This window comes from Crassostrea angulata, chromosome 6 (assembly GCF_025612915.1).
Source record: "Crassostrea angulata isolate pt1a10 chromosome 6, ASM2561291v2, whole genome shotgun sequence".
Lineage (NCBI taxonomy): Eukaryota > Metazoa > Mollusca > Bivalvia > Ostreida > Ostreidae > Magallana > Magallana angulata.
This window is the reverse complement of record NC_069116.1, coordinates 54,639,496-54,663,529: the sequence shown is the minus strand read 5'-3', so window position 1 is coordinate 54,663,529 and position 24,034 is coordinate 54,639,496. Positions and strand designations below refer to the sequence as shown.

The 24,034-nt window shown below is 32.5% G+C and overlaps 2 protein-coding genes across 2 annotated transcripts; one reads left to right on the top strand and one right to left on the bottom strand.

The window, feature by feature from the left end:
* Positions 1–1,542: 1,542 nt before the first annotated feature.
* Positions 1,543–9,434, bottom strand: LOC128186819 (uncharacterized). Its single transcript, XM_052856727.1, has 4 exons — positions 9,304–9,434; positions 5,365–5,916; positions 5,160–5,264; positions 1,543–5,055 (listed from the first exon to the last, which is right to left on the bottom strand). The coding sequence occupies exons 2-4, from the start codon at positions 5,914–5,916 to the stop codon at positions 4,432–4,434; spliced, it is 1,281 nt and encodes a 426-aa protein (XP_052712687.1). The 5' UTR covers positions 9,304–9,434; the 3' UTR covers positions 1,543–4,431.
* A 4,157-nt stretch (positions 9,435–13,591) lies between these two features.
* LOC128186818 (TAR DNA-binding protein 43-like) lies at positions 13,592–21,092 on the top strand. Its single transcript, XM_052856726.1, has 4 exons — positions 13,592–13,982; positions 14,557–14,762; positions 15,921–16,061; positions 16,426–21,092. Exons 1-4 carry the CDS (start codon positions 13,745–13,747, stop codon positions 17,212–17,214), a joined length of 1,374 nt encoding a protein of 457 aa, XP_052712686.1. The 5' UTR covers positions 13,592–13,744; the 3' UTR covers positions 17,215–21,092.
* Positions 21,093–24,034: the final 2,942 nt, after the last annotated feature.

The following is a 24,034-nucleotide window of genomic DNA, read 5'->3' as shown; positions in this document are numbered from 1 at the left end:
TTCAGGGGTATAATTGTTTAATATTTTGAACAATAATATTAATTTATGGTTATTTCTACGTTTCTTAAGTGTTTCCCAGCCTAATTCCTGATATATGTATTGTTTAGATGAGTTTCGTCTAAGACCAGTAATTATTCGTGCAGCTTCAATCTGTATACTTTCCAATAAATTACTTTGTTCATCTGTACAATTGTCCCAGACTACATCACCATACTCTAACATAGGGCGAATAAATGCAAAGTAAATTTTAATTAATTATTGACTGTTCTAGCATTAAATAATTGTATACCATCGAATGGTTATATTCTATTCTGTTTCAAAACACGATTATTATTTATTTTTAAAAAAAGGCAGAAGTTTGGCACTTATTTTTTTTGATGATTTTTCAATTAAAGTGGTGCTTACTGCTGAGAGGCGATAAGCATGACATGAACTTAAAATCTGTCTTATGCTTATCTATCCTTTAAAATTAAGCCTTTTAAGACTGAGCTGATAAAGTTTCAAGTAAGAAACCATTTTAATCAATTGACAAACGATGAATTTCTATTAATTTAAATGAAGATCGATTTGCACAAATGTTCTTCCAATGAGCCCGGTATTTTGCAGTGGAGGCGACCCACCCAGTATATCTATGGTCGTGCATTAGGGATTCTGTGTGAGTTTAATGTCGCCATAACAGACATTTATCAAGGAACGCCTAGAATGTGTCTCTCTCGGGAACATGTCCATCCTAGATATCTTAAACAGATATATAAGACGCAGATTTTTATCAAAATACTATTGAACCATTGGATAATTTTAAAAGAGGATTTTTAAAAGAGAATGCTTTAGGTTAGCAAAAAAACGTCCCTGGCGAAATAAGATTGATTTTTTTCTGTACGTTGTAATGCTGTAATAAGTTTTCAGAAAAATATCCCATTAATAGTACAATTAAAATAAATATTTCTGCACGATCGATGGCAATGCAATTTACACAAGGCACGCGACAGTAAAGCATTCGTTTGAATTCATAATACGTATTGTATTGTTTATTACCAAGAACCATACGATTCATAGGTTTAAAGGGACTTGGACACGATTTTAGGACATTTTCTTTTATTATGTATAAAATGGTTTACTTGCTCATTTTGAATGATTGACTAAAATTTCAATATCTGAATGTTAGAAGTCAAGTTTTAAGAGAGATATAGAGGTAAGAAATCATTGTTATGTAAACAAAGCTCGAGTCTTATATTTGTTTACAAATAATGTAAAGTATGGAATTATCATTTCTTTGACCAAGTGACTCGTGGAAAACAAGGTAAACCGATTCAGTATGTTCATAGATAATATGATAAACAGAAAAAAGCAACATTTGATTGAGACTTATACCAATAAAACACATATGTAAACCATAACAAAGCTTAAGCTTTGTTTACAAAACAAAGACTTTCAAACTTTGTATCTTGGTTATAACTTAATATTTGACTTTCAAGTTTTGATAAAGCATTAAAAGTACCCATATTAACCATTCTAAACATTAAATTTGAAAAAAATAAAATTTTAAATTTTGAGATCAAATCGTGTCCAAGTCCCTTTAATATATATACATAAGTAAAGTGAACAAACATATGTAGACATTTTTTTTAAAAAATCACAATCTTGTATTAGACTACGTGTGCACATAGCAGTGTGCAAAATGTACATGACAAAAGTAAACAGGATAATGAAGAGTATGTTCTCAAAAAACAAAAACAATAATTATAATTTTATCGTAATTTTGAGCATTTATATAGGTATTTTCCCAAATTGCACAACTCTTTGATATTCTTTGTTGAAAGCAATTGCATAAGTTTGAAGACAGAAGGCTTTTCATAATATTTTTTTACATACAACTTTCTTATTTCCTTATAAAATGGACATACATGTATTAAAATAAAATGAAACTCATCTTCAATCTGTGATAGTGAACATAGTTTACAAACTCTCTCATTTCTATGGATTTTATAAAATCTGCCACGCTCAATCTCGAGTTGATGAGAGGATAAACGGTATTTACTTATAAATTGTACATATACAGCTGGTATTGGTTTTTTTTTAATATTCTTGTACTTCAAAATTATTACTTAAGTGCTTATACATTATACATTTGGGGGAATTTTCAAAGTAGCCATGACCTTCTTGTATAAACATATCGGTCAACCTCTGGCTTCACTTCGAATAAGAATTCATGTTCATTAAATTGTTCTTTACAGTTCCATATATATCCAAAACCTAATTGTTAATCAATTGTTTTATGTACGAGAGCCAACAATTAGAGGCTAACTGTGTTTCACATTCATTTACCGTATCTTGGTATATATTGCTTAAAATAGAATTATCACTATTCTTTAATTTTATCCAATATTTCAATATTCTATATTGATTCATTCTACGTAGATATCACTTATGATAAGTCATTATATTATAAGATCAAGATCTGAACAGTTCACGAAAACTCTCATGAATTTAATGCTCATCTCTTCGAAGAAAACCATATTACTCCACGAATAACAGCGTTTTTCCCAGTATCTGATAGCCAAGTTAAGGTGGAATAACACACCTAGAAAAAGTCACTCAAATTAACTGTAAATTATTTGATTATGAATGATATAATGATAAATAAACTATACATATGTCAAATACGCGAAAAATTTGCCAATTGGGGCTAAAAAATGAATATCTAAAAAAAAAACCAATTCATTAAGTAACAACAAAAGCCCCTGCGGGGGTCGAACACGGTATGTACGGGTCACAAGCTAGACACTTTATCCACTCGGCTAATAGGTAAGTTATATGTTCCTTTCAATAAAACAAAATGTCGTTTCGATCAGGGGTCAGCCATGTTATGACGATGTGTTATTCCACCTTAAAACAGAAGACATCATAAGAAAACTCCAATTATGAAAATAGGGTCTTTTAGCTTTATTATTTCGTCTGGGGGGGGGGGGGGGGAGGGGGGGGGGGAGATCCTCAGTATAGCATCAACTGAAACTACATTGATTAATTATCTAATTTAAAAAAATCAATTTTGCATGTACATGTCAAGTGTATTATGTATTGGTCACACAAACTCTCTACAATTATTTTCAGATTTTTTCACACTCATATCACAATGAACACAGTTGTAAACTTATAAAAAAAAAATACAAAAAAAAAAAAAAATACATAAATGTCCGTTCACGCCGAACAAGACAGAAACAAACAATATATGTAATACTCAACACGCTCTGTGTTTGTTATAAAATATGCACGACGGATTCATTTAAACAATAAAATACTTTCTTTGATGATTCATGCGGATTATGAAGGTGGTGACAATGCAGAAAACAATTACATAATCCGTGATATAGCGGGTTACGTAATTTTTTTCTGCAATGATCGCTACCTTCATAAACCGCATGAATCACCATAGAAAGAATTTTATGGTTAATAATTACATCTTTCTTTTAACTAATTGGTAAATTGATTATAAAAAGTAAGTGAAATTCACTTACTATTATGTACATTAGCACGTAAGATTAAAAAAAACGGGGCGTGTAGATTGCAGCTAGTCTGGCTGTTTCTATAGAGTTATGAATTAACTATAAGTTTCCGTAAGAAATAGAGGGAATCATACTCGGTAGATGTAAATATTCTTAACTAAATCGCAACTTTGATTTTAGAATTCTATTGATGTCTAAATGGGTTATACATTAACGTGTACAAACATTATTTTACATATCATAAATGACTACATTCTATTTCCATGACAAAGTTCTTTGCCCTTAAAATATAGAGCTGTAAAATATCAACAAACAAATAGAAACAAAAAAAATAAATAGATCAAAAAGCAGACATTACATTCCAAGAATGTTATAAATAAATATATCAAAATACAAGTATAGTCACACCAATATGTGCGAAAGAGCATAAAACAACGAATTAGTTGAAACATTTCAAATCTGAAATGTGCACCAACACTTTCTGGGAAACTGAGATCAACAAATATTACATGTGTTAATAATGACTTAGATCACAGGCTTTAAACGCTATTTAAGAAATAAAAGAAGAAGAAAAAATAACCATACTACATGCATAAAGAATAAACTTTTTTCTTCTTTTATACATTTAAAAACACGCCAAGTGCCTCTGATTCGGACCGTTGAATGTGAACAATACAGTCAATTATATTAAGTTAAAATTGCATAGTTTTGCAATTTACGGATATATATATAACGCATGGACATACACAAACATCTGTCCTGAGAGTTAACTATGCCCTGTAAGTGTACTTTTCTATGCTGCAATGCTTGGGCGCTCGTATACTGTTGTTTACATTTCTTCCTATGCTCTTGCTCACTGAGCTCCCTATCGTTGGACGTAGGCCTTCGACCTTTCACTGTCTTTTTCCCAGTCTGTAGCTTAGGTCCTTCATCTCCTTAGATATTGCTCTTTTCTCGCTCTCGTTCGTCGTTGATACATATAAAATAGGGCACCACATACCATGGTGGGCAGAATTACCACAAACAACATCTCTCCATAAGTCCACGGCTGCTCTGGAAAATGATAAACTGTTTCTACGTCTTCTTTTGTTATAAAACGAGGAATGGATAACTTGTCCATACGAGAAGAAAATTGGAAGACTCTATTGACGATTATACTAAAAGCTGATTGGGCAAACCAATGACATCCAGTTGTCTTAGGTCGTTCCCAATGAAAACATTCAGAGTTCTTGGCACCTTTCGGAGATATGCAATTAACAGAGAGGGCACATTTCAGCCATGGCTTCATGATGCCAAGCCACGTCAAATTTGTCCTGTATAGAACTATAATGCTAGTGTCCATCATACCCATGTCCGTAAAGGTGCATCGTTTTTCTTCGAAAAACTCGAACGTCTTCGGGTGAGTGTACGCAACAATTGAATTGAAAATTTCTTCTTCCCACAGAAAGAAATCGTGAGACCCTCGGAATTTAAGCATGCTCAGATCACGTGCATCCTTCAGCTTAACAGTTGGATCAATCCAGATAACGGATCCTAATTCTTCCAAAATAGTCTAACACGAAGAAACAAAAATACCGCATGTTATTTACATCTCATATGATTGAAAAATCAAAATCAAAGAACTAAGTAATAACTAAATAATTTTAAAACTTGTACCTGGATTATGATTGGCTGATAGGCCTTGTTTGAGAAAACAGCCATGTGTGCTGGGTAATGGCCGACGTCAAACGATCTCACTTCGCAGTTGCAATGTTTCTTCATCTATTAGTTAAACAAGTCATACATGTATCATATGTCACGTGATTATGATTTTCAAAATATGTTCATTTGCAGTGATTGGTAATGTTATAATGATACTTACGATTTCTTTCTCTGAGTTGTACATTCCTAAATCGAAAATGATGAGTTTGATGACAACTTTCCCGCTCTTATTGACATCTTCGATGTCCCGGATGAGACCTTGAACTTGAAAAAAATCAGCAGACGACACTGCAGTGACGATGGGAGGAATCTGTGGTAGTTCCCTCGGAGAAGGTGTCCCAGCAAACGTCTCCCCATACATCTGAGAGCCTATTCTCTTGATATAAGGACCAGCATCTCCACTGGAGTAATTCTCAGCAATTTTTAGATTTTCTTCCAATGATTTCTTGAAGTGAACATCACAGTTTTTGCCATCCAAGTCTGGTTCAATTGAGCGGTACGTACCAAAGTATAAGAGGCATTTATAGGCTGCTAGGCCAATGCACACCCAGAGACAAAAAGACGCAAGCACCGTCCATGGGCTGAGGGGGAAATTGTGAGGCGTTAACCTGCCCCCTCCCCCGAACAGAAGTGGTGGCCCCGGCGTATCCTTTCCTTTCCCCAACCTCTGCTTGTTGTGTAGAGGCAAGGCCGATTTCTTGGATTTTGGCATCTAAAGAAAATAAAGCACCCACTTCAATGTATGTAAATAGTTTTAGAATACACATGTACTTTGTTATAGGTTCAAAATATTAACACGTATATTAACCTGAAAACATGCACTGTTACAACGCACTTTGAAAAATTACGCACTTTGAAAAATTTGTTCAAAGTGCGGTTTTTTTGGGACCAAGTCAACGCACTTTGAAAAAATATTTTTTTTTCAAAGTGCATTGATATCGTCGATGTTAACGCATTTAAAAAAATAGTTCAGGGTTTGGTCGAAATAATTGATACTTTTATATATACACATATATATAACAAATAATTGTTTTAACTTTTTAAAGCTCAATAGGAGATATTTAAAAAAGAACCCAAATTCATTCTCAACAAACTTGATAAACTGTTTCTCGATTAGAATTTTTTTCGTTACTCGGAAGCTTATGACTTGTAGTTTGGCAATTTACACATAAAGAACAACTCGGGAGATTTTAATTATCCAAATATAACATAAACTGCATCGCTTAGCAATTGGCCTTTCTTATGTATGCAGCAAATTTATTCCTTATATGGTACATTGTGTATAACATCTTTCAACTGGATTCAACTGTACGATTGTGCTTATAAACAAACATGATGTGAAAAAAACATACATAAGTAATGTTTATCAAAAAACAAAATGACCTTTTAGAAAATCAGTGCGAGGAAAAAATCCCACACCTTATGTTTATTTTAAAGTTTATAATAATGTTTGGCAATGTGACTTTTTCTTTTATAATAAAGTGGTTTATTTGATAAAAATTTTAAAAGAAGGTTTATGTTGAAACCTTTTACAGATTCTATAACAAACAATTGGAGAAGTTAATGCATGGTCAGCTCGGGGTTTTTTTTTCAATATCACTGTACATAATTTACAATATTTTTTCTTTTCCGTTCTTGTGCGTTTACTCCAAGTTGCTGAATATCATGTTTTGGAAGAAAATATGAGGGGTTAGGGACCTTTTTCCTGTAACCTTAAATGATGTACTGGTAATTGACCTGTATCTTTGGTTTATCTCAACCATTATCCCCTTTCTCAGAGACGGAAAATTAGATTCACTAGTGTTATCAAATTAATCATACTACTATCAACAAATTAAAAATTTTAAGTCCAGACTTTATGATTTTTACATATTATTTCAAAGAGCGTTAAGTGTCTCAATAAGAAAAAATGTTGATATACATGTACCTTCATAACGCACTTTGAACTTTTTTCGAACTGCGTAAACTTTGTCCCAAATTTAACGCACTTTAAAAAAGAAGATGGAGGAATAAGATGGCGCTAATGCCCATTCGGTTAAGTCGTGAAATACAATTTTGAATTTATTTTTTTCCAATTAAATCTATTCAAATATATTATAATACGAGTTTGCCAAAGCACAATTTCTAACTATATTCAGTCTTTAATATATTTAACAAGTAATAAGAAAAAAAATATTGCTTGAAATTTTGTTGGTATCGAACCCATACCATAAAATGTCTGTAATTCGTTGAGTTATAAGCGAGTTACAAAGCTTACAATTCTTTGCTATGTAAAGAAAGCTTTTGTTCACATTTTGAACGTTGAAGTGAAAATTCTAGTTTTAGACCTAAAATGAATGTGGTAAACGTTAGAAACTGTTTCTTTTTTTTCTTAAAATTAATAAGTAAATAGACAAATCAGCTTGAAATTTTTTACCGGTATATTGAACTTATGTAAACAAACACAGGGCATGAGCTTTGTTTACATTTCATAGAATTGTGAGCCCTGTATCTTGCTTACAACTCTACGACTGGCTCTCAAATTTCATTTTATCATTAGAAATGCAACTACATGTAATAAAAACAGAAAAATAGAATTGAACTAAAATCAAGAACATGCCCCTTTAAAGCAATTTACATATGTAAATATGCATTAATGACCGCTTATTCTCATATACATGTATGTAAATAGGTATGTTCTCTTTCCTCTCTCTCTCTCTCTCTCTCTCTCTCTCTCTCTCTCTCTCTCTCTTCATGTTTGTCAAAACAAAGAAATTTTATTTCTTTAGTTCATATATTCCTGTTAAGTTGAAAGTCTCTAGTTAAAGCTATTAAACCAAAACCAAACCTAGAATGTCTAGCGGGGAAAAACTAATAGTTAAATTAATCCTTCCGAGATTTTTTGCCAACAAAGGTATGTTTCATCAATGAAGCGACCCAATGACAATATTTGTAGATAATTGAGCAACATGTTTTATTGTAAGGAAACAGTCACTAATCATTCCTTCCTGGGTTATTCTCGGAAATTTCTTGGGTAAATGGACGAAAAGACTCGCCAAAAACGAGACATGATGTCACTCCAAATTACGCTACTGCACATTTCAATAATTTATAGTATTATTACTTCAAAACACGCGGAAATAATCCAATAAATTTGATAACAGCCAAGTGATCATTACAGGCAGTTAAGACTATACAGACTGGCCACAAGCTTAATCCTGGTCTCCTTTTCCGACGAGTCACTGGTTGGCTATTATACCCCAGTTTCCTGCTGGACCTACCCAACAGCCAGCAGTAGCTGATAACAAATGACTGCTGAGTCACAGATAAATTTACGCATTCTTGGAGTTTGCAGGGTTTGACACTGGCGATATATTTATTAGTCTTCTATGGCTGGCCATGACCAAGTCGCCATGCCTCGGCTCCATGATAATAGGAATTTGCCCGAACATCGCCAAATAATTGAAGGTTTATTCGGTTTAATATTTCAATTGACTTATTTTCGATTTTTAAAGAATTCGGTAAAGAGAAAAATGATATCAATTCACTCTTCTTTTAAACTAACCTTTCTCTAAATAAACAAAACTCAATACAAGTTCGGATAAGCTAAGAACCTTTGGAATAAAAGTAAGTTGATCCACAGACATGCAGTCCCCCGTGAAGTTATGAAATTGTAGTTATGAGGATGTTTTGGGTCGGGGTATCGCATGCTTCTACAGGCATTCCTTTTCAAATACTACATTAGTTTCTTTATTAACCTATACTATCATATTGCCATATGCTATCGACTAAATACACTATTGTACGCCTAGAATAACTTGTCAATTCAATATATCTATGTCACTACAATCTTCCATCCGTAACCAGCCCCCCCCCCCCCCCCTTCTACCCGTCCTCAAGTTCTCACGTTCGACGAGCTCATTCTATCATTGCCATTATCGTTAGTATGTTTAGACAGTACATTTTTTAAGATTGACGAGTTACATATTTAATTTTGATTTACTCAGTTACATGTGTTACTACAGTGTTGCTTCACAGTAACGGATATAAAGCTCCACGCCGAAACACTTCCTGGGTTAGCACAAAAAAATATAAGAAAAAGAAACATATGCCATCTTACCCTTGTGTATGCAGTATTCTTAGTGAAGGTGGTCAAGTAGGGGTACAGGTAAAAACACGTGTGTACACGGCCATAATGGTTCCGGTCAGTGACTATGACAACAATGAAACAATAACAGAAAACTCGTTTCGGATGAGTGACCTTTGTCTGACATGAAAAGAACGATAACTCTAATTTATAATGCGTTAATTTTAAAAAAGGCGTTAATAACATGTTTATAAAAATATTTTTCATCAGATTACCGAATTAAAACTTTTGCAGCAGTGTCATGCACTGCAAACGATGAGAGAGAGAGAGAGAGAGAGAGAGAGAGAGAGAGAGAGAGAGAGAGGGGGGGGAAGAGAGAGAGATGCGATGCTGACATTGGTTTTATTAAGGAATATTTTGTAATTATATGAATAAAGGGGGGAATGTATACTGGATGATAAAATTAAATCGAATAATTCATTTGTTGCAATAAAGAAAATAAACTGAATAGTAGAATTTCAAATTTTAGCATGTGCTTATACTAACGGCTTATTAGTCATTTAAACATGCCACAGGGGTCAACAACATCAGGACAGAACTTGTCCAAAACGAGTGAAATGTGCCATGATCATTTCGACCCCTGTTGTGTATTTAACCGATCAAGGTTAACATTAATCAACTTTCCAACCAATGATCACGTCAACTGATTTATAATTTATTTAAAGGGACTTTGACACGATTTGAGCTCAAATTTTTCAAAAATGTATTTTTTCAATTGATCAATATGGATATTTTTCATGTTTTGTCAAAATTTGAAAGTCAAATATCGACTTACAAGCAAGTTACAAAGGTAAAAATTCCTTGTTTTGTAAACAAAAACAAACCCTCTAAGGGGAAAAAGTCAATATTCATTAAGGAATAAGGAATCATTCTTTGAGTATTATGAGGTGATAGTTTCGGTCGGGGCGTGATCAAATCCAATAAAGCCCGAAATTATCACTTCATAATATTCAAAGAATGATTTCTTATTACTTATATTTATATGATTTTAAGCCATCGTTCGATTTTATTAAATATTTAAATATGAATAAGAAAAACGCGCTGGCGCCTCAATTTGGCGTCATTTGTAAGTACAAAACCGATACCTCCTGTTATCACAGGCAAAGACACTGGAAAATGTAAATGTTATGAATTAAACTGTGAAATTTTTTTCATTGTTCATGAATTTATTAAACCCACAAAGAGATTTTCATTCTGTGTGTATACATGTATCAGACTTAGCTTAGGTTATACATGTTGTTTCATTGATTTTGGGGGGTTTATTCTTAATTCTATCAAGGCTGGGACAAATAATCTGTTGATTGTATATAGTTTTTCTCTCTTTCTTTTTTTTCTCTGTTATTTTCTTCTTAAGATATTTATCACGTCTTATTGCATTTAAGTATAATTCATTTATCAATATATCAGAATATTATAATAAAGATCCACACATATTAATATATTAGCTCTGCAATTCACAAATAATATACTTAATACGTTGTTATTCAAATGCTTGACTATAGATTGATATGTATATTATCCTATATAAAATTATAAAATTTATGTAACTTGACCTATTATACAAGGAGAGGATACACATAGACTATGCCTGTTGTCCAATCCTACTGAATTTATTGAATGAAATATGTTCAAACTACAAGACACGAGTCGTGTTATTGTTTACGTATTCATTGTATTGGTATAAGTTTCACTTTAATGTTGCTTTTTGTTGTTCATAAAAATATTTAGGAACACATAAGGTCAGTTTATCTTGTTGTCATAAAGAATTTTGTCAAAAAAATGGTAACTTCTTTACTTTACATTATTTGTCAACAAATATAAGATTCGAGCTTTGTTTACATAATACCGACTTTTTTCCTCTGTATCTAGCATTTCTAGCACTGAAACTTTGATAAATTATTCAAAATACACTAATATCCAATTTTTCATCTCAAATTGTGTCTAGGTCCCTTTAAATTGTATAGCTTTTAAAGATACACAATGTATATTTCAATAAAGCACAGGATTAGCAATCTTTTTTTTTTTGCATATCCGTTTTGCAATTAGTTTGCATCATGATCAGATATTTTTATATTATAGGTACATGAAAAGTGATATTAATGGCACTCTGGCATGCGGGGGACCTTTCTTTTTTTTTAAAGAAAAATGTAAAATAAATAATTTCTTCTTACACAATTTCAAGAATTCAAGCATATGTTTCCTTATACATTATCTCCGTAAATGCTGCTTCTGACCATTATAGTTACAACATCCATTGTATGTCTCATTTTCAAAACAAATACGAATGAAAATTTCTATAGAACTATCCAATAAAAATCGTACATATATTAGAGTAGTATAGTGTAGTATAATTGATGATTCATGTACATACATACATTACAAATTTTGACTTATAAACAAATAAAAACTTCATACGTGTGTACATGTCTGTACATTTATAGCTAAGAGTTTGTTACCATTCATCAAATTGAATATCTTTTTAAAGCAACATGTAAATTCTGGAGAAAGACATGTGAATTTTATCATTAAGCTTTTGCATGTTGCTTTAATTAGAATGTAAGATCATTAATTGTTTTTATTAGACATATGTATATTATATAACGAAAATATATAACGATGTGTTACCGGCTGCTCATGATGGATTTTATTGGGGTATTAAAACAATATTATATATTACTTTATTCATCTTACATTTACACGAATATCATTTTTTTTTAAAAACTTATTTTAAAATTTCAACAATTTTGTTTTGCGTATTAAAACGTTTCCGTTTTCTAAATGAATAAAAACTACATGTATATTTAAATGAGACATAAGTAAGTTGTTGTAAATTATATATCTTATTCTATGATATGCAGCATTGCAAAACGACATTCAGCCTTATTTATTTTTTACATCCGCTTTACATTGCATTTATGAAAAAAAAATTGCAGTTTCTGCTTACCACCCATGGCCTCTTTTGAAAATCTGCATGTAGATTGTTTTTGTTTCAATTTTATCATATTTTAATTAAGCTAATTAAAATTAGACTAAGATCCGCTCCAACCATAGTTTCATTGTACAAACAATTTTGAAATTTATGTATTTATCAGCTTAAGGCAAGTAAACTAGAAAAATTTTTAAAGACATATTAATGTACATATTTCTATGGTAAACCTTTACTCTATCAAACCTGAACTAGTATATTACCTATCACTTCGTTTTATGTGTTTAGATATTGTACTTTAACCATGTTAACTCTCTTGTTAATTTTTTTTTTAAAGAGTCCAGAATTTCGTTCAACTGAGATTCTATAATAATTTTTAAATGAAAAAAAAATATGCGAGGGAGATTTATAACTATGAGAGAAAATCCGTAGGCTATATTATTTGAATTCAAACTTTCATCTTTTAATTAAGTTAAACAAAGTTAAAAAGAACGTTATCAAAACAAAATACATGAACAACTAAACAATATATGTGAAGCTGACTCTGGAAAATTGTCTTTTTATAGCAAAATTGTAAACCAAAATAAATATGAACTACAACAATACTTGAAACTACCTTTAAAAAATGTGACAGATCTGTCCTAACAAAAGTAAGAATCAGTGCTCATTCATTATTTATTGAAACTGGTAGATATTCTAAACCTCCTAATCCCAGAGAAAAACGTCTGTGTAATTTTTGCAAATTGTTTATTGAAGATGAGAAACACTTTGTATTGTATTGGTCAAAATATGACCAATGTAGATTGAATTATAATGATGTATTTAATGTGAACACATATACAAATCTCAATCCCATTAAGGAACTTGTATATCCTAAAAACATTACAGCTGCTGGGAAGGATATGTTGTTTTCTAAAAAACTGTTTCAACGCTAGAAAGGAAAGTCAACAATGAACACATACAATTTTATGAATACCAATAATAGTAATCACACAAGCCTGCTTTTGTTCACCCAATGTTTTGTCCATTGTAGATTTATTAGTTAATGTTTAACTTTTGCATGCTATGTTTAATATTTTGTTTTATGTAACTCATATTCATGACTGTATGCCGACATATGGTAATTGTCAATAAATGAATTGAATTAATTAAAGGAAATCTACTGATTTAAAAGTACCAAAGAATTTACGGCAGAAATGTTTGCTAATCTTAGCGTTAATTATGTGGAAATCATTCAGAGATTGTGACAATTGGGTCATCATAGATTTCTTCGATATGTTAGGTTAGTGTGATAGTCGCATCAAGAGAAGATAACCTGGTGTAGCTATGTAGGTCAGATAAAAGATGGCGCTGTGTTCGAAGGAAAATTGTCAACAGAGGACGCCATCTTGAACGACGCACTTGAGAACGGGACCACGGCGGGTAGATTGAATTTATGGCTTATTTAGGAAGATTCTACCACGACAGGTGATATAAAACGTAGAAAACATGAGTCAGTATATTCAGGTGGCCGAAGAAGAAGGCGAGGAGCCTATGGAAGTTCCGAGCGAAGAGGACGGCACCCTTCTTCTGTCAACACTGTCTGCTCAGTTCCCTGGAGCTTGTGGGTTGAAATATCGCAACCCTGACACAGGTTCTATGAGAGGAATACGACTAGCAGATGGACGGCTGTATCCGCCAGATATAGAGTGGTCAAATAGGATATATGTTGCAGTGTTTCCAAAAAGTAAGTAGGCAAACTGTGCTTTTACAAACTACGCTTTTTCCCTGACGCGGAGCAGACGCTATGGAATTATTTCCTGATTTGTGAGAGAAAATTGATTTTCCTTATGCAAATACATGTGTATTTTATCGAATTAAAATATCAATTAACGTTATTCATAATCAAGAAAGCTTGCTCTTTCAGTTTTAATACAGAAATTTGCAAACAAAAATAGGTTGTACCGAATTTATTATTTGACAGGTAGGGGCAGATAACTCTAATGCATTTTATTTCCTGTAATACGAAAAACACTTTTTAAAATTAAAATGCTGATGTTATGTACAAGAAAAATAATTAAACATAAGTATTTAATTTTCTGTAGTTACTTCTCATTCTGAAAATGTTCATAAATTAATAATAGTATTTCTGTATAATTTAAAATTATGATGTTCATATATATTTTCTGTTGATTATTAATCTTTTCCTATTTTGTATATGGAAAAATGGACTAAAAAAGAAAGCATTGTTAATGTTGATCGAATGATATGTATAACAATATTTACTTCTGATAATTTAAAAAATGTTTGTACCTTTCTAGCTGAAAATAAGAAGAAACAGGGACCAGGAAACAATGCTTCTGTCAGCACTGGTAGCCCAGACGAACAGGAAGGGGGGCACCACAAATCAAAGAAGTTCGAGAGACAGCGCTGTAGTGACCTCATTGTGCTGGGATTACCATGGAAGAGCACAGAAGAAGACTTAAGAAAATACTTCTCACAATTTGGCGAACTGTTAATGGTTCAGGTATTTGAACTTGAATTTCTAAATACATGTATAACTAAAGCTGAGATTATTTATAGTACCAATATATATTAATGAATTGAATATTGACTTGAAGCCAATACGATTTTATGGAACCAAACGAGAAATAACTCTCTTATTATATATATCATGAAATTAATATAGTTTAGTTTAATAGTATGTTATAAATCTGAAATGTTTGCATGATGATATAGACCAGGAATTAAAAGGGTTTAAAAAAAAAATGTAATCAAATTTTCCGTGAAAATATTCACCAAGCCCAGATTTGAATTCTGTAGTAAAATGTTTTATTAAAATTCTTAGAAATAAAAATGAAAGTAAAGAATTAAAAAAATGAAATAAATGTTTAACAGTGCAGTACAGGGTATACGATATTTGAACAAGTTCCATCATGTACAAAACTGTCAAATGAATTACATTGTACAGAGTCGTTGCACTTTTGACAGAAAAATAAAAACATAATTGGAAGTTCTACGACAACGTACTGCTACTACTATTACTACTACAGATTTTTATTCAAACTATTGATTGAAACAATGGCAGAATGTTCTTCTGTGCATAGAAAATGAGATTGAATACCATTACTTAGTTAAAACAGTAAAATTGAATCCCTTACTAAATATTTAAAAAAAAAAGAAATTCCAAACATCACCATTTTTAAACATAAATTTAAAATAATTCCCACAATATTTCAGCTCTTACAGTTACAATCTTTTAATATAAGCTAAAGTTAGCATTGAACTATAAGTGTACTTTATAGAAGGGATACAGAAACAGTCTTGCTAAATCATCACACAACGTTACTTAATTCACTGGCATGAAATTCTCTTCATATGAGAAATACAAACAGCCAGTTGTTTTGTATCCTAGGTGTTTTGTATCCTAGGTGATTTGTGTCCTAGGTGTTTTTTGTCTTAGGTGTTTTTTGTCTTAGGTGTTTTGTGTCTTAGGTGTTTTGTATCTTAGGTGTTTTGTATCCTAAGTGTTTTGTGTCTTAGGTGTTTTGTATCCTAGGTGTTTTGTATCCGAGGTGTTTTGTATCCTAGGTGTTTTGTATCCGAGGTGTTTTGTGTCCTAGGTGTTTTGTATCCTAAGTGTTTGCAAATTTTGATGAGTTGTAAAAGTACGGACTCGTTTCAGGTGAAAGTTGATCCACGGACCCGTCAGTCGAAAGGTTTTGGGTTTATACGATTTGCGGATTATGACTCCCAGTTCAAGTGTATGTCGCAGCGTCACATGATTGATGGCAGATGGTGTGATGTCCGTATTCCTAATTCCAAGGTTAGTGCAATATCCATACTTGCATGTATTTTTAGTTATATTTAGAATAAATCAAGGTAGGCCAATTGGAATATTTCCTGCAGTAGAGTTGGAGGAGTTTAACCCTTGCATTAAAGTTAGGGGGGAAGTAATTTGTTGGGTTGAATGTTGCATGCTGACCATAAAAACTGAGCTGTGAGCATTCTGTTTTGAAAATGTTTTTATTGTAAGAAATATATTGTCTTGCAAGGGGATGCTCCACTTTATGATGCATATTCCTTGTTCTGTACACCCATACAGAAACCTTCTCTGTCAGTACTTAATGAACTTTCAATATACATGTAGGAGTTGTCTATCTTTTCAATATGTACATAAACCTTTACAGGAAGGAGCCCAGCAGATAATGAATAGGAAAGTATTTGTGGGGCGTTGTACAGAGGATATGACAGCGGAGGATCTACGGAATTATTTTGGCAAGTTTGGAGAGGTTGTTGATGTATTTATTCCCAAGCCATTCCGTGCATTTGCGTTTGTTACTTTTGCTGATCCCGAGGTGTCACAGAACTTGTGTGGAGAAGATCACATCATCAAAGGTGCCAGCGTTCACATAAGTAGTGCTGCCCCTAAAAACTACGACCGTCACAATGACAAGAAATCAACCAGCCCCCACCAGCTTGGATACACACAAGCATATCCTCCCAATCCATGGAGCCAGGGACCACGCGGATCCACCCAACCCATGCATAACCAGGGTACTCCCATGGCCCAGGGAAGTCTACCTAATAATCTAGGACTCAGTAATTTAAACCTTGGGGCCCTCCAATTCAACCCAGCCATGCTTGCTGCTGCACAGGCCATGTTGAGTGGCCAGGGTGGTTGGGGCCCTGTAGGTTTGGTCAGTCAGGGCAATAATCCCCCGGCAGCAGGGACAGTCACCACGGTAACAACCAATAACATCACGGGAGGAGAGACGTCCAGTCAGGCCAGTGTACAAAGCTTTGGTAGTATAGGTAGTGGCTCAGGGGGAACGGCTGGCACAGCTCCACCTATCCCCAATAACAACAGTTTTCTAGGCTGGGGGAGTTCTCAAGGTTCAGCCTCGGAAACCGGAGGCAGCCCTGGGGTAGGAGGCTGGGGGACACCCCAAAGTAAACCCAGTGGTGCATGGAATTGATAAAGGTGTGTGACTGGTAGAAAAAAGTTGATGTTAATTTGTGAAATTTTAATATATTTAGGTGGTATATAGAAAATATATTTGTGTTTGGTATGGAGGGCTAAATGAAGGGTCATTCATCAGGCTTATAAGTGCATGTTACTCATTTTGATAAAGAATGAATGATGGAGAAGATATTCAAATGAAACATGGATATCTATCAGAAGTGTTGAATACATAGAGAATCTGAGATCTTGATGATTATCAATTATTTATAGATGATATATGACCCTGATGCAAGTTTTAAAAAACATCATGTAAATAAAGCATTATTGTAAAGAATGCATGATTCTGATTCCATTTGGTTTTCCCACTCCAGGGTAGTGCTGATTTCAACCTATTGATTGTCTGAAGTTTTGTTAAAGGTAGCTAAATTCTCCAAATCATGTTCATCTTCTTATCTTCTAGTTTTTACCTAGACAAAACTATGAATCAATTATCCCCCGAAGTAGTAGCATTGCTGTGAAATACAGAGGTTCATAATGAAATGATTATGTCACTTGGCTGTGTTAATGTTTACCATGTTTTGAATTATTGGTAATTAGATTCCACAGATTTTTGTTGTCGGAGAGAATTATGCACATACACAAACTAAAGTTAACGTAATCCAAGTATTATAATAGTGTGTTTACATACCAGTTTTCATCTCCATTGTTTAACTAGCGTGACTGTTTTTATGTACCGGTACATCTGAAATAGTGACTGAGCTTCTTATCAAGAACCTGGAAGTAGCATTTATGGTAAATGAAAGAAAATCACAACAGAATTTTATTAATAATTGAGGTGTGCCATAGCCCAAATGAGATACAAGAGGTACATGTAGAACATTTAATGTTGAATACACGAAACTGGAAAACATGGTGAATTTCGAATGAGAACATCATTCATATTTACAATTGAATTCTGTACATTACTTATTTATATAATCTTGAAAGATTTGAAAAAAATGTTGTAGTGACTGATTCATTTTTAAAGACTCGTGCAGATTATGGCAATGTAGCATTTTATGTATAGATGATTCGGGGAAAATTAGACAATGTGAGACAATGTTAGAATATAAAATAATTGTTTCCTCTCTTGGTGTACAGACATTGGTGTGAAGTTTGCTTTTGCTTTGTGTAGTATTGAGAGTAGACATTGTTTATTTTTTATCTTGTAGTGTACTTGGTGTGAAACTGTTGAAAATATTCAAATTCTACATCACAGATTGATGAAATCTTGTATTCTTATTTTGCAACTGTCTAGAAATGATTGGTAAATTATGCATGTAAATAATCTACTTTTTGGCAAACCCATGTTGATTCATGAAAATTTCACGTTTGTGTGTTTTGAGGGATTTATTATCCGTATCTTAGAAATGTGTATGTTGGCTCTATTTGTTTGATTTATTTATATGACATGAATATTTTTGGAAATTATCTGAGATGTACATAATAGTAGCTAAGTATTGATGGGTGACAGTGTTTGAATGAAAACTAGATGTAAGCTTTTTCTTGTAGTCCTGTTTGGTGTTTCTTTTTATAGAACATTTTTTTCTGTTGGTTTTATGCAAGTTGTTAAAAAGCATATTTAAGAATGAGTGGAATTAGATAAGACTTGTTTGTAAGATTAGAATTTTTTCCTATTCTTTTGTGTGAAAGTCTCCATGAAATTTGAAATGTCACTTTATCTACATTTTCAAGAACATAGGTAATGCTATACAGTATATTATTATTCTCATATAGTTTCATGGCATGTGAAATTATTTGGTAAAAAGTAATCATGAATTAGCAATGTATTAAAAATCTAACAACAAATCACTGCCCTATGTCATCTTATATCATTATGTAGCAGATTGAAAATAGTTTAACATTATTTGGCTAGTATACTGACTGTAATCTTATATTAGAACTTTTCAATATAGACAAGCTAACCACTGATCATCAATATTGTATACAGGGTTATTTTCGCCCTTCTATACTTTTAAATGGTTCTGCCCCATCTTAAATTTCCCCGATCTTAGGGCTTTGTGTTAAAAAGATTTATCGTTTCTTTCAATTCACTCAGTCTTAACTTCGCCGATGACGACGAGGGCGAAAGGGGCAGAAATGAAATGGTGGCAAATTCTTCCCTTTAGACAGTACATGTACTTTTATTCATTAATTTCTTGCTTACTCTATATTTAAAGTAGAGAGACATATTGAATAAGAGATAATAGAAGGTAACAGAATACTGAGACAGCAAACAAGCTATCTAAATCATAGGCCATAGAGCAGTAGGGAACATCACTTATTTGTTTTGTTTTTTGCTTGTGTACATTTTTTAAAAGGAAATCAAATTGTTTTGCAATGAATTTATGTTTTAAGACAAATTTTACTGAAGTTTAAAAGGGTGTATTGGCTAGAATATTCTTGTATCCTGGGTGACACCTACCTTATTTTAATTGGAAGACTTTTTACCTTTATTGGTAATGAAAATGTTCACACTTTATACACATAGCGTTCAAACATTTCATGAAAATGGCATATGATAGGAGAAATTTAACCTCAGTGATTGTGTATATATACATGTGTCACAATTTGGAGAAACTCTTTTTATAGTCTGCACTAAGAATTGATAGTGGTAGGTGTGATGCAAGTTGTTTTTGGGGTGTCTGTGTATTTCCTTAGATTGTAACTAATACTGCATAATGCTGTAAGTTGCTTGTTGTTGATTCAGACCACACTGTGTACGTTGAGGGGAGGAATGTGAAGGAATTGTTATATGTTTGAAAAGATTGTGAAGACTCTATATTTATACGTCTCTGGAAATCTGTTTGCAAGACAAGACAAAAATGTTTTCAACTGAGTATTGAATGATTTGGAAAATAAGAGGTATTTTATATACATGAACAGTATGAATTTCGTGTTCATAACAAAAACCAAACTGTTAATGATTTCAAGGCAGCAAACACAGCTTGAATGAGTTGGATATATATAATTATATAAACTGTGAAAGGTTTTTATCATCTTTTGTTGTTCTAGTTGAGGTGGTTCATAAACCATGCTTATAATCACTACAGCTTCCCATTAAAGATTTAATACACACCATGAATTTGAATTTTTTAAATCATTAATACAACCTGTTAAATTTGAATAGTGAAATTACAAATATATTTGAGATGAATTTCTTAAAGTTCCTGATGGTTGTAATTCCTAGTTTTTTTCCCTTGGATTTGGCTATTGACTTGTGAGCAGAAATTTGAGAAGCTGTAGTTGGGTATGGCATGGTTTGTCAGTGCCTGGCAGTTGTTGAGTGATTTTTTTATATCTATTTATTAGTCTGGATGCCTATGTCTTTGTTGAAGTGTAAAAGCACTGTATATGGAGGCTTTTTAAAAATGTTTTCACTTTGTTTCATACAAAATTTTCACACAAATATCTATGGAGTGTATTTTTTTTTTATCAAAACAAAATCTGATGAATTTCTGATTGTGCGATTTTAATAACTTGTTTTGATTGTTTTTCTCAGAAACACTTCTCTGATTTACACTGCTATTTTTTCATCTGTTCTCCATATACAGCTTTCTGTCATTGTTATAACGGAACGGGTTACACACTTGACAAAACCACACAGAATTTCAAATTTTAAAAGCAATTTTGATTATTTATCAAATTAAAAATTACATGCAAGCTCATGATGTGGATTTTTTTATTTCGGTTTGAGTGTAGAATTTTAAAAACTGAACTGCAGATTTGTTCCCCTTTAATGTCAAGTGTGTAACTAGGAATACCAGATGTAATTTGCTTATATTCTTTGTGTGTGTATGTTATGAAGTGTATGAATTGAGTATACTAGATAAATCAGATATATTAACTCTTTCCGATCTTTTTGTGTTTGTTTACATTTACATGTATACTGGTGCTGCAAGCAGGCGGCAAACAGGCATCAAGCTTGCTTTAAATATTTGGTCCAAGAAACAAGAGACAGGTATAACATTAAAAAATACATTCTGTCGAGATTGCTATCCTTGATTAGAAAGGTATTGATTTTTGAAAAATGGGCATAAAAAGGTTTTCCGTTCGATATTTTCAATAATATTTTGCCACATGAAAGAAGGATGGTAATAGATTTCTTGACTGTAAACACATTTACGTATTTATATTCTCCGATTTACAGTCGACATGAAAGTAAGACGTTCAAAGTATTTCGTGGAAGATACAAAACAAGAGTGACAATATTTCGTTATTTCGGTGGTTTCATTTAATGCTTAGAATGAATATTTAGGCTAAAATACATTACCCGTCTTTGAAAAAATGATGTATTCTTTGAAAGTTTTGTTGAAAGAACATTGCATGTAACACTCCCATCAAAAAAAAAAAAAAAAAACAGAAAAACAAAACAAAACCAAGATGCAACAAAAAACCAGGAACTAATATTTTCTAATGACGACCCGATAACGAGGGTCTGATGGTTTTAGCCATTTTTACACTACACCTGTAATTATGAGTAATACTTTAGAAACAAAATTTTGTTGCAGTTAGTTCGAACGTAACTTGCTTATTATGGAACCCTTGTATTCATAGTAATGGCTGAGCAACAGAGGAATTGAAAAAGAAAATCAAGAATCGTCTCTCCAATTTTACGGAAGAAAACTAGAGATATAGATCATTTTGAGACCCTTTTTAAAACATTTTACTTCTTTCAAGGAATATGATTCTAATTTTGATGGGGAAGATGATTAACTGTCATAAAATATAAACTGAAAATGAATTTTGACCAAACCCTACCCTCACAAAAGAGGTTGCTTTAGTTTTCAAAAGTAATTACATTTCAATGATATTTGATTTCCACAGCAACATCGCGAAATAATGCTTCAAATTAATTAATATAGGTAATATGTCAATTTTGCACAAAAAGCAAGAGAGAATGTTTCAAAGATATGATATACAACATCATGCAAATCTTTCAAAATCGCTTTAAACTATTGTATATTTCTATTCTCTTACTTTGGCCACGGTTGTCATTTTTCTCGCATAGAGAATATGAAACGTGTGTTTTAAAAGATTTGTAAAGATAGAGAATTTTTTATAGTTATCCTTTTGAGCCTGATAAAAATTCTTTTTAAAAAAATAACAAAAACAAACACCACTTTTTTCAAAATGTCGAACGGTTACAATAGTAATCACCTTTGAATATTGATATATTCACCAATCTCTTTCTATAATTTGAAAATTGACGTGCGTAGACAAAATGACGACGTCACATTACATCTCAAATGATAGCTCACATAAATTGTATGTACCTACGTAACTTTTTTTTTTTCATTAAAAAAAGAGAAATTTTTCCAGTGTATGTGATATATTGGTAATAAAAATTGGTTAAAGCTCGTTAAAGAATTTTTCCTTTTACAAAAGAGAATTGATATTTTGTCAATGAAAAAGACTGCCTACATTTACATTCTTTTCCAGCTTAACTAAAACTTCAGAGAGCACATCTTAGGAAGACTTTTAAAGGAAGAGACTTTTGCATTTTAAAGCACCAAACCCCGTTTTTTGGTAAACGCCCACTGTTAACAAAACTCATACATCCAGTTTGTTTGCTCTATGATTATCAGGAGTAGAGAAAAAAGACAAAATATTCATGCACTATTCAGAAGATATTGCCTTGACACATGTACTATACACACTGTCAAACCCTCAAGAATCACATGTATTCCTTTTTATGAGATGTAAGATATTCCCTCTAAAGGGTTCCGTTTTAACAAGAAAATGTTTTCTTTCATACGAAGTTCTTTAACGATGAGATGAATTGAAGTAAAAGAAGAAAGAAATATATGTAGAACAATTTACAACAGTGTCTCTCAAAAGATACATTACCATATACAACTGTATATATGGCTATGTGATGAACGGATATTATTGTATTTTAGGCGATAGCTTATCTCCTAATAACAAAATTCAAACGCACTCGATAAAGCACATTCGAATACACGTTACTAGCGTTTATTAATAGAACGTATGAATCACAACAGCTCTGCCCCTAATCCTATCTAAAACAATCTTTAAAGTTCGTTATGTAACTTGTATCGAGGCGAATGTGAGAAGTTGTGCAATGGTAGATTATTTCATAATCACCCTTCATGAAACACAAATTGTTGTTATCATTTTGTCATAACGATGTCAATTCTGGTTGCGGAAGCATACTTATCTAGCCTTACAACTGTCTTCACTTAATACAGTGTACTAACCGACACAAGAATGGTCTTACATCTGATATTTTTTAGAACGAATCTTTTCTTCTCCACTAATCATCTGCAAATCATAAAAACCAGTCTTCCGAACGACAAGCCAGTTTTTGTGTTTTGAATTTTTTTTTTACATGATGGATGAAGATTTTTAATTGATAATTGACTATCATGTAATTCCATTAGCGTAGCTTATGACAATCTTAACGTTGATCCAAACGGCTGTTACCGCCATGTAAATCAATCGGAAAGTACAGCTCAGCTCTTTCGTCTTTCCAGTAACACCAGGCCAACGCGCCCAGGCTCCGCGCACCTGATTATTGTCTCTTCATTAGTGTATATATTTAAAAAAAAATACGTAAAACTCATCACATGTGACAGCTGATATTTAGGTAGTAAGATTTACTCGACAGTGTTAATTAGAATATCAGTTCGGTGTGCTACCATTGCAGATATAGAAAATGAATTTTTTCTCTAGCTGTAACACAACAAACGTTTTTCCACGAAATGAATATTTTAAAGTAGATTAGAATTTGATCAATGAAAAGTAATCAATAATTACATGTTAGTAAGGTT

What these genes read in the sequence shown, in the direction of transcription:
- LOC128186818 (XM_052856726.1), top strand. Translation starts at nt 13,745, where the DNA reads ATGAGTCAGTATATTCAGGTGGCCGAAGAAGAAGGCGAGGAGCCTATG. An exon ending in TGTTGCAGTGTTTCCAAAAA is followed by an intron (nt 13,983 to 14,556) that starts GTAAGTAGGCAA and finishes GTACCTTTCTAG; the next exon opens with CTGAAAATAAGAAGAAACAG. An exon ending in TCCGTATTCCTAATTCCAAG is followed by an intron (nt 16,062 to 16,425) that starts GTTAGTGCAATA and finishes AAACCTTTACAG; the next exon opens with GAAGGAGCCCAGCAGATAAT.
- LOC128186819 (XM_052856727.1), bottom strand. Translation starts at nt 5,916, where the DNA reads ATGCCAAAATCCAAGAAATCGGCCTTGCCTCTACACAACAAGCAGAGG. An exon ending in ACAACTCAGAGAAAGAAATC is followed by an intron (nt 5,265 to 5,364) that starts GTAAGTATCATT and finishes TTTAACTAATAG; the next exon opens with ATGAAGAAACATTGCAACTG. An exon ending in ATCAGCCAATCATAATCCAG is followed by an intron (nt 5,056 to 5,159) that starts GTACAAGTTTTA and finishes TCTTCGTGTTAG; the next exon opens with ACTATTTTGGAAGAATTAGG.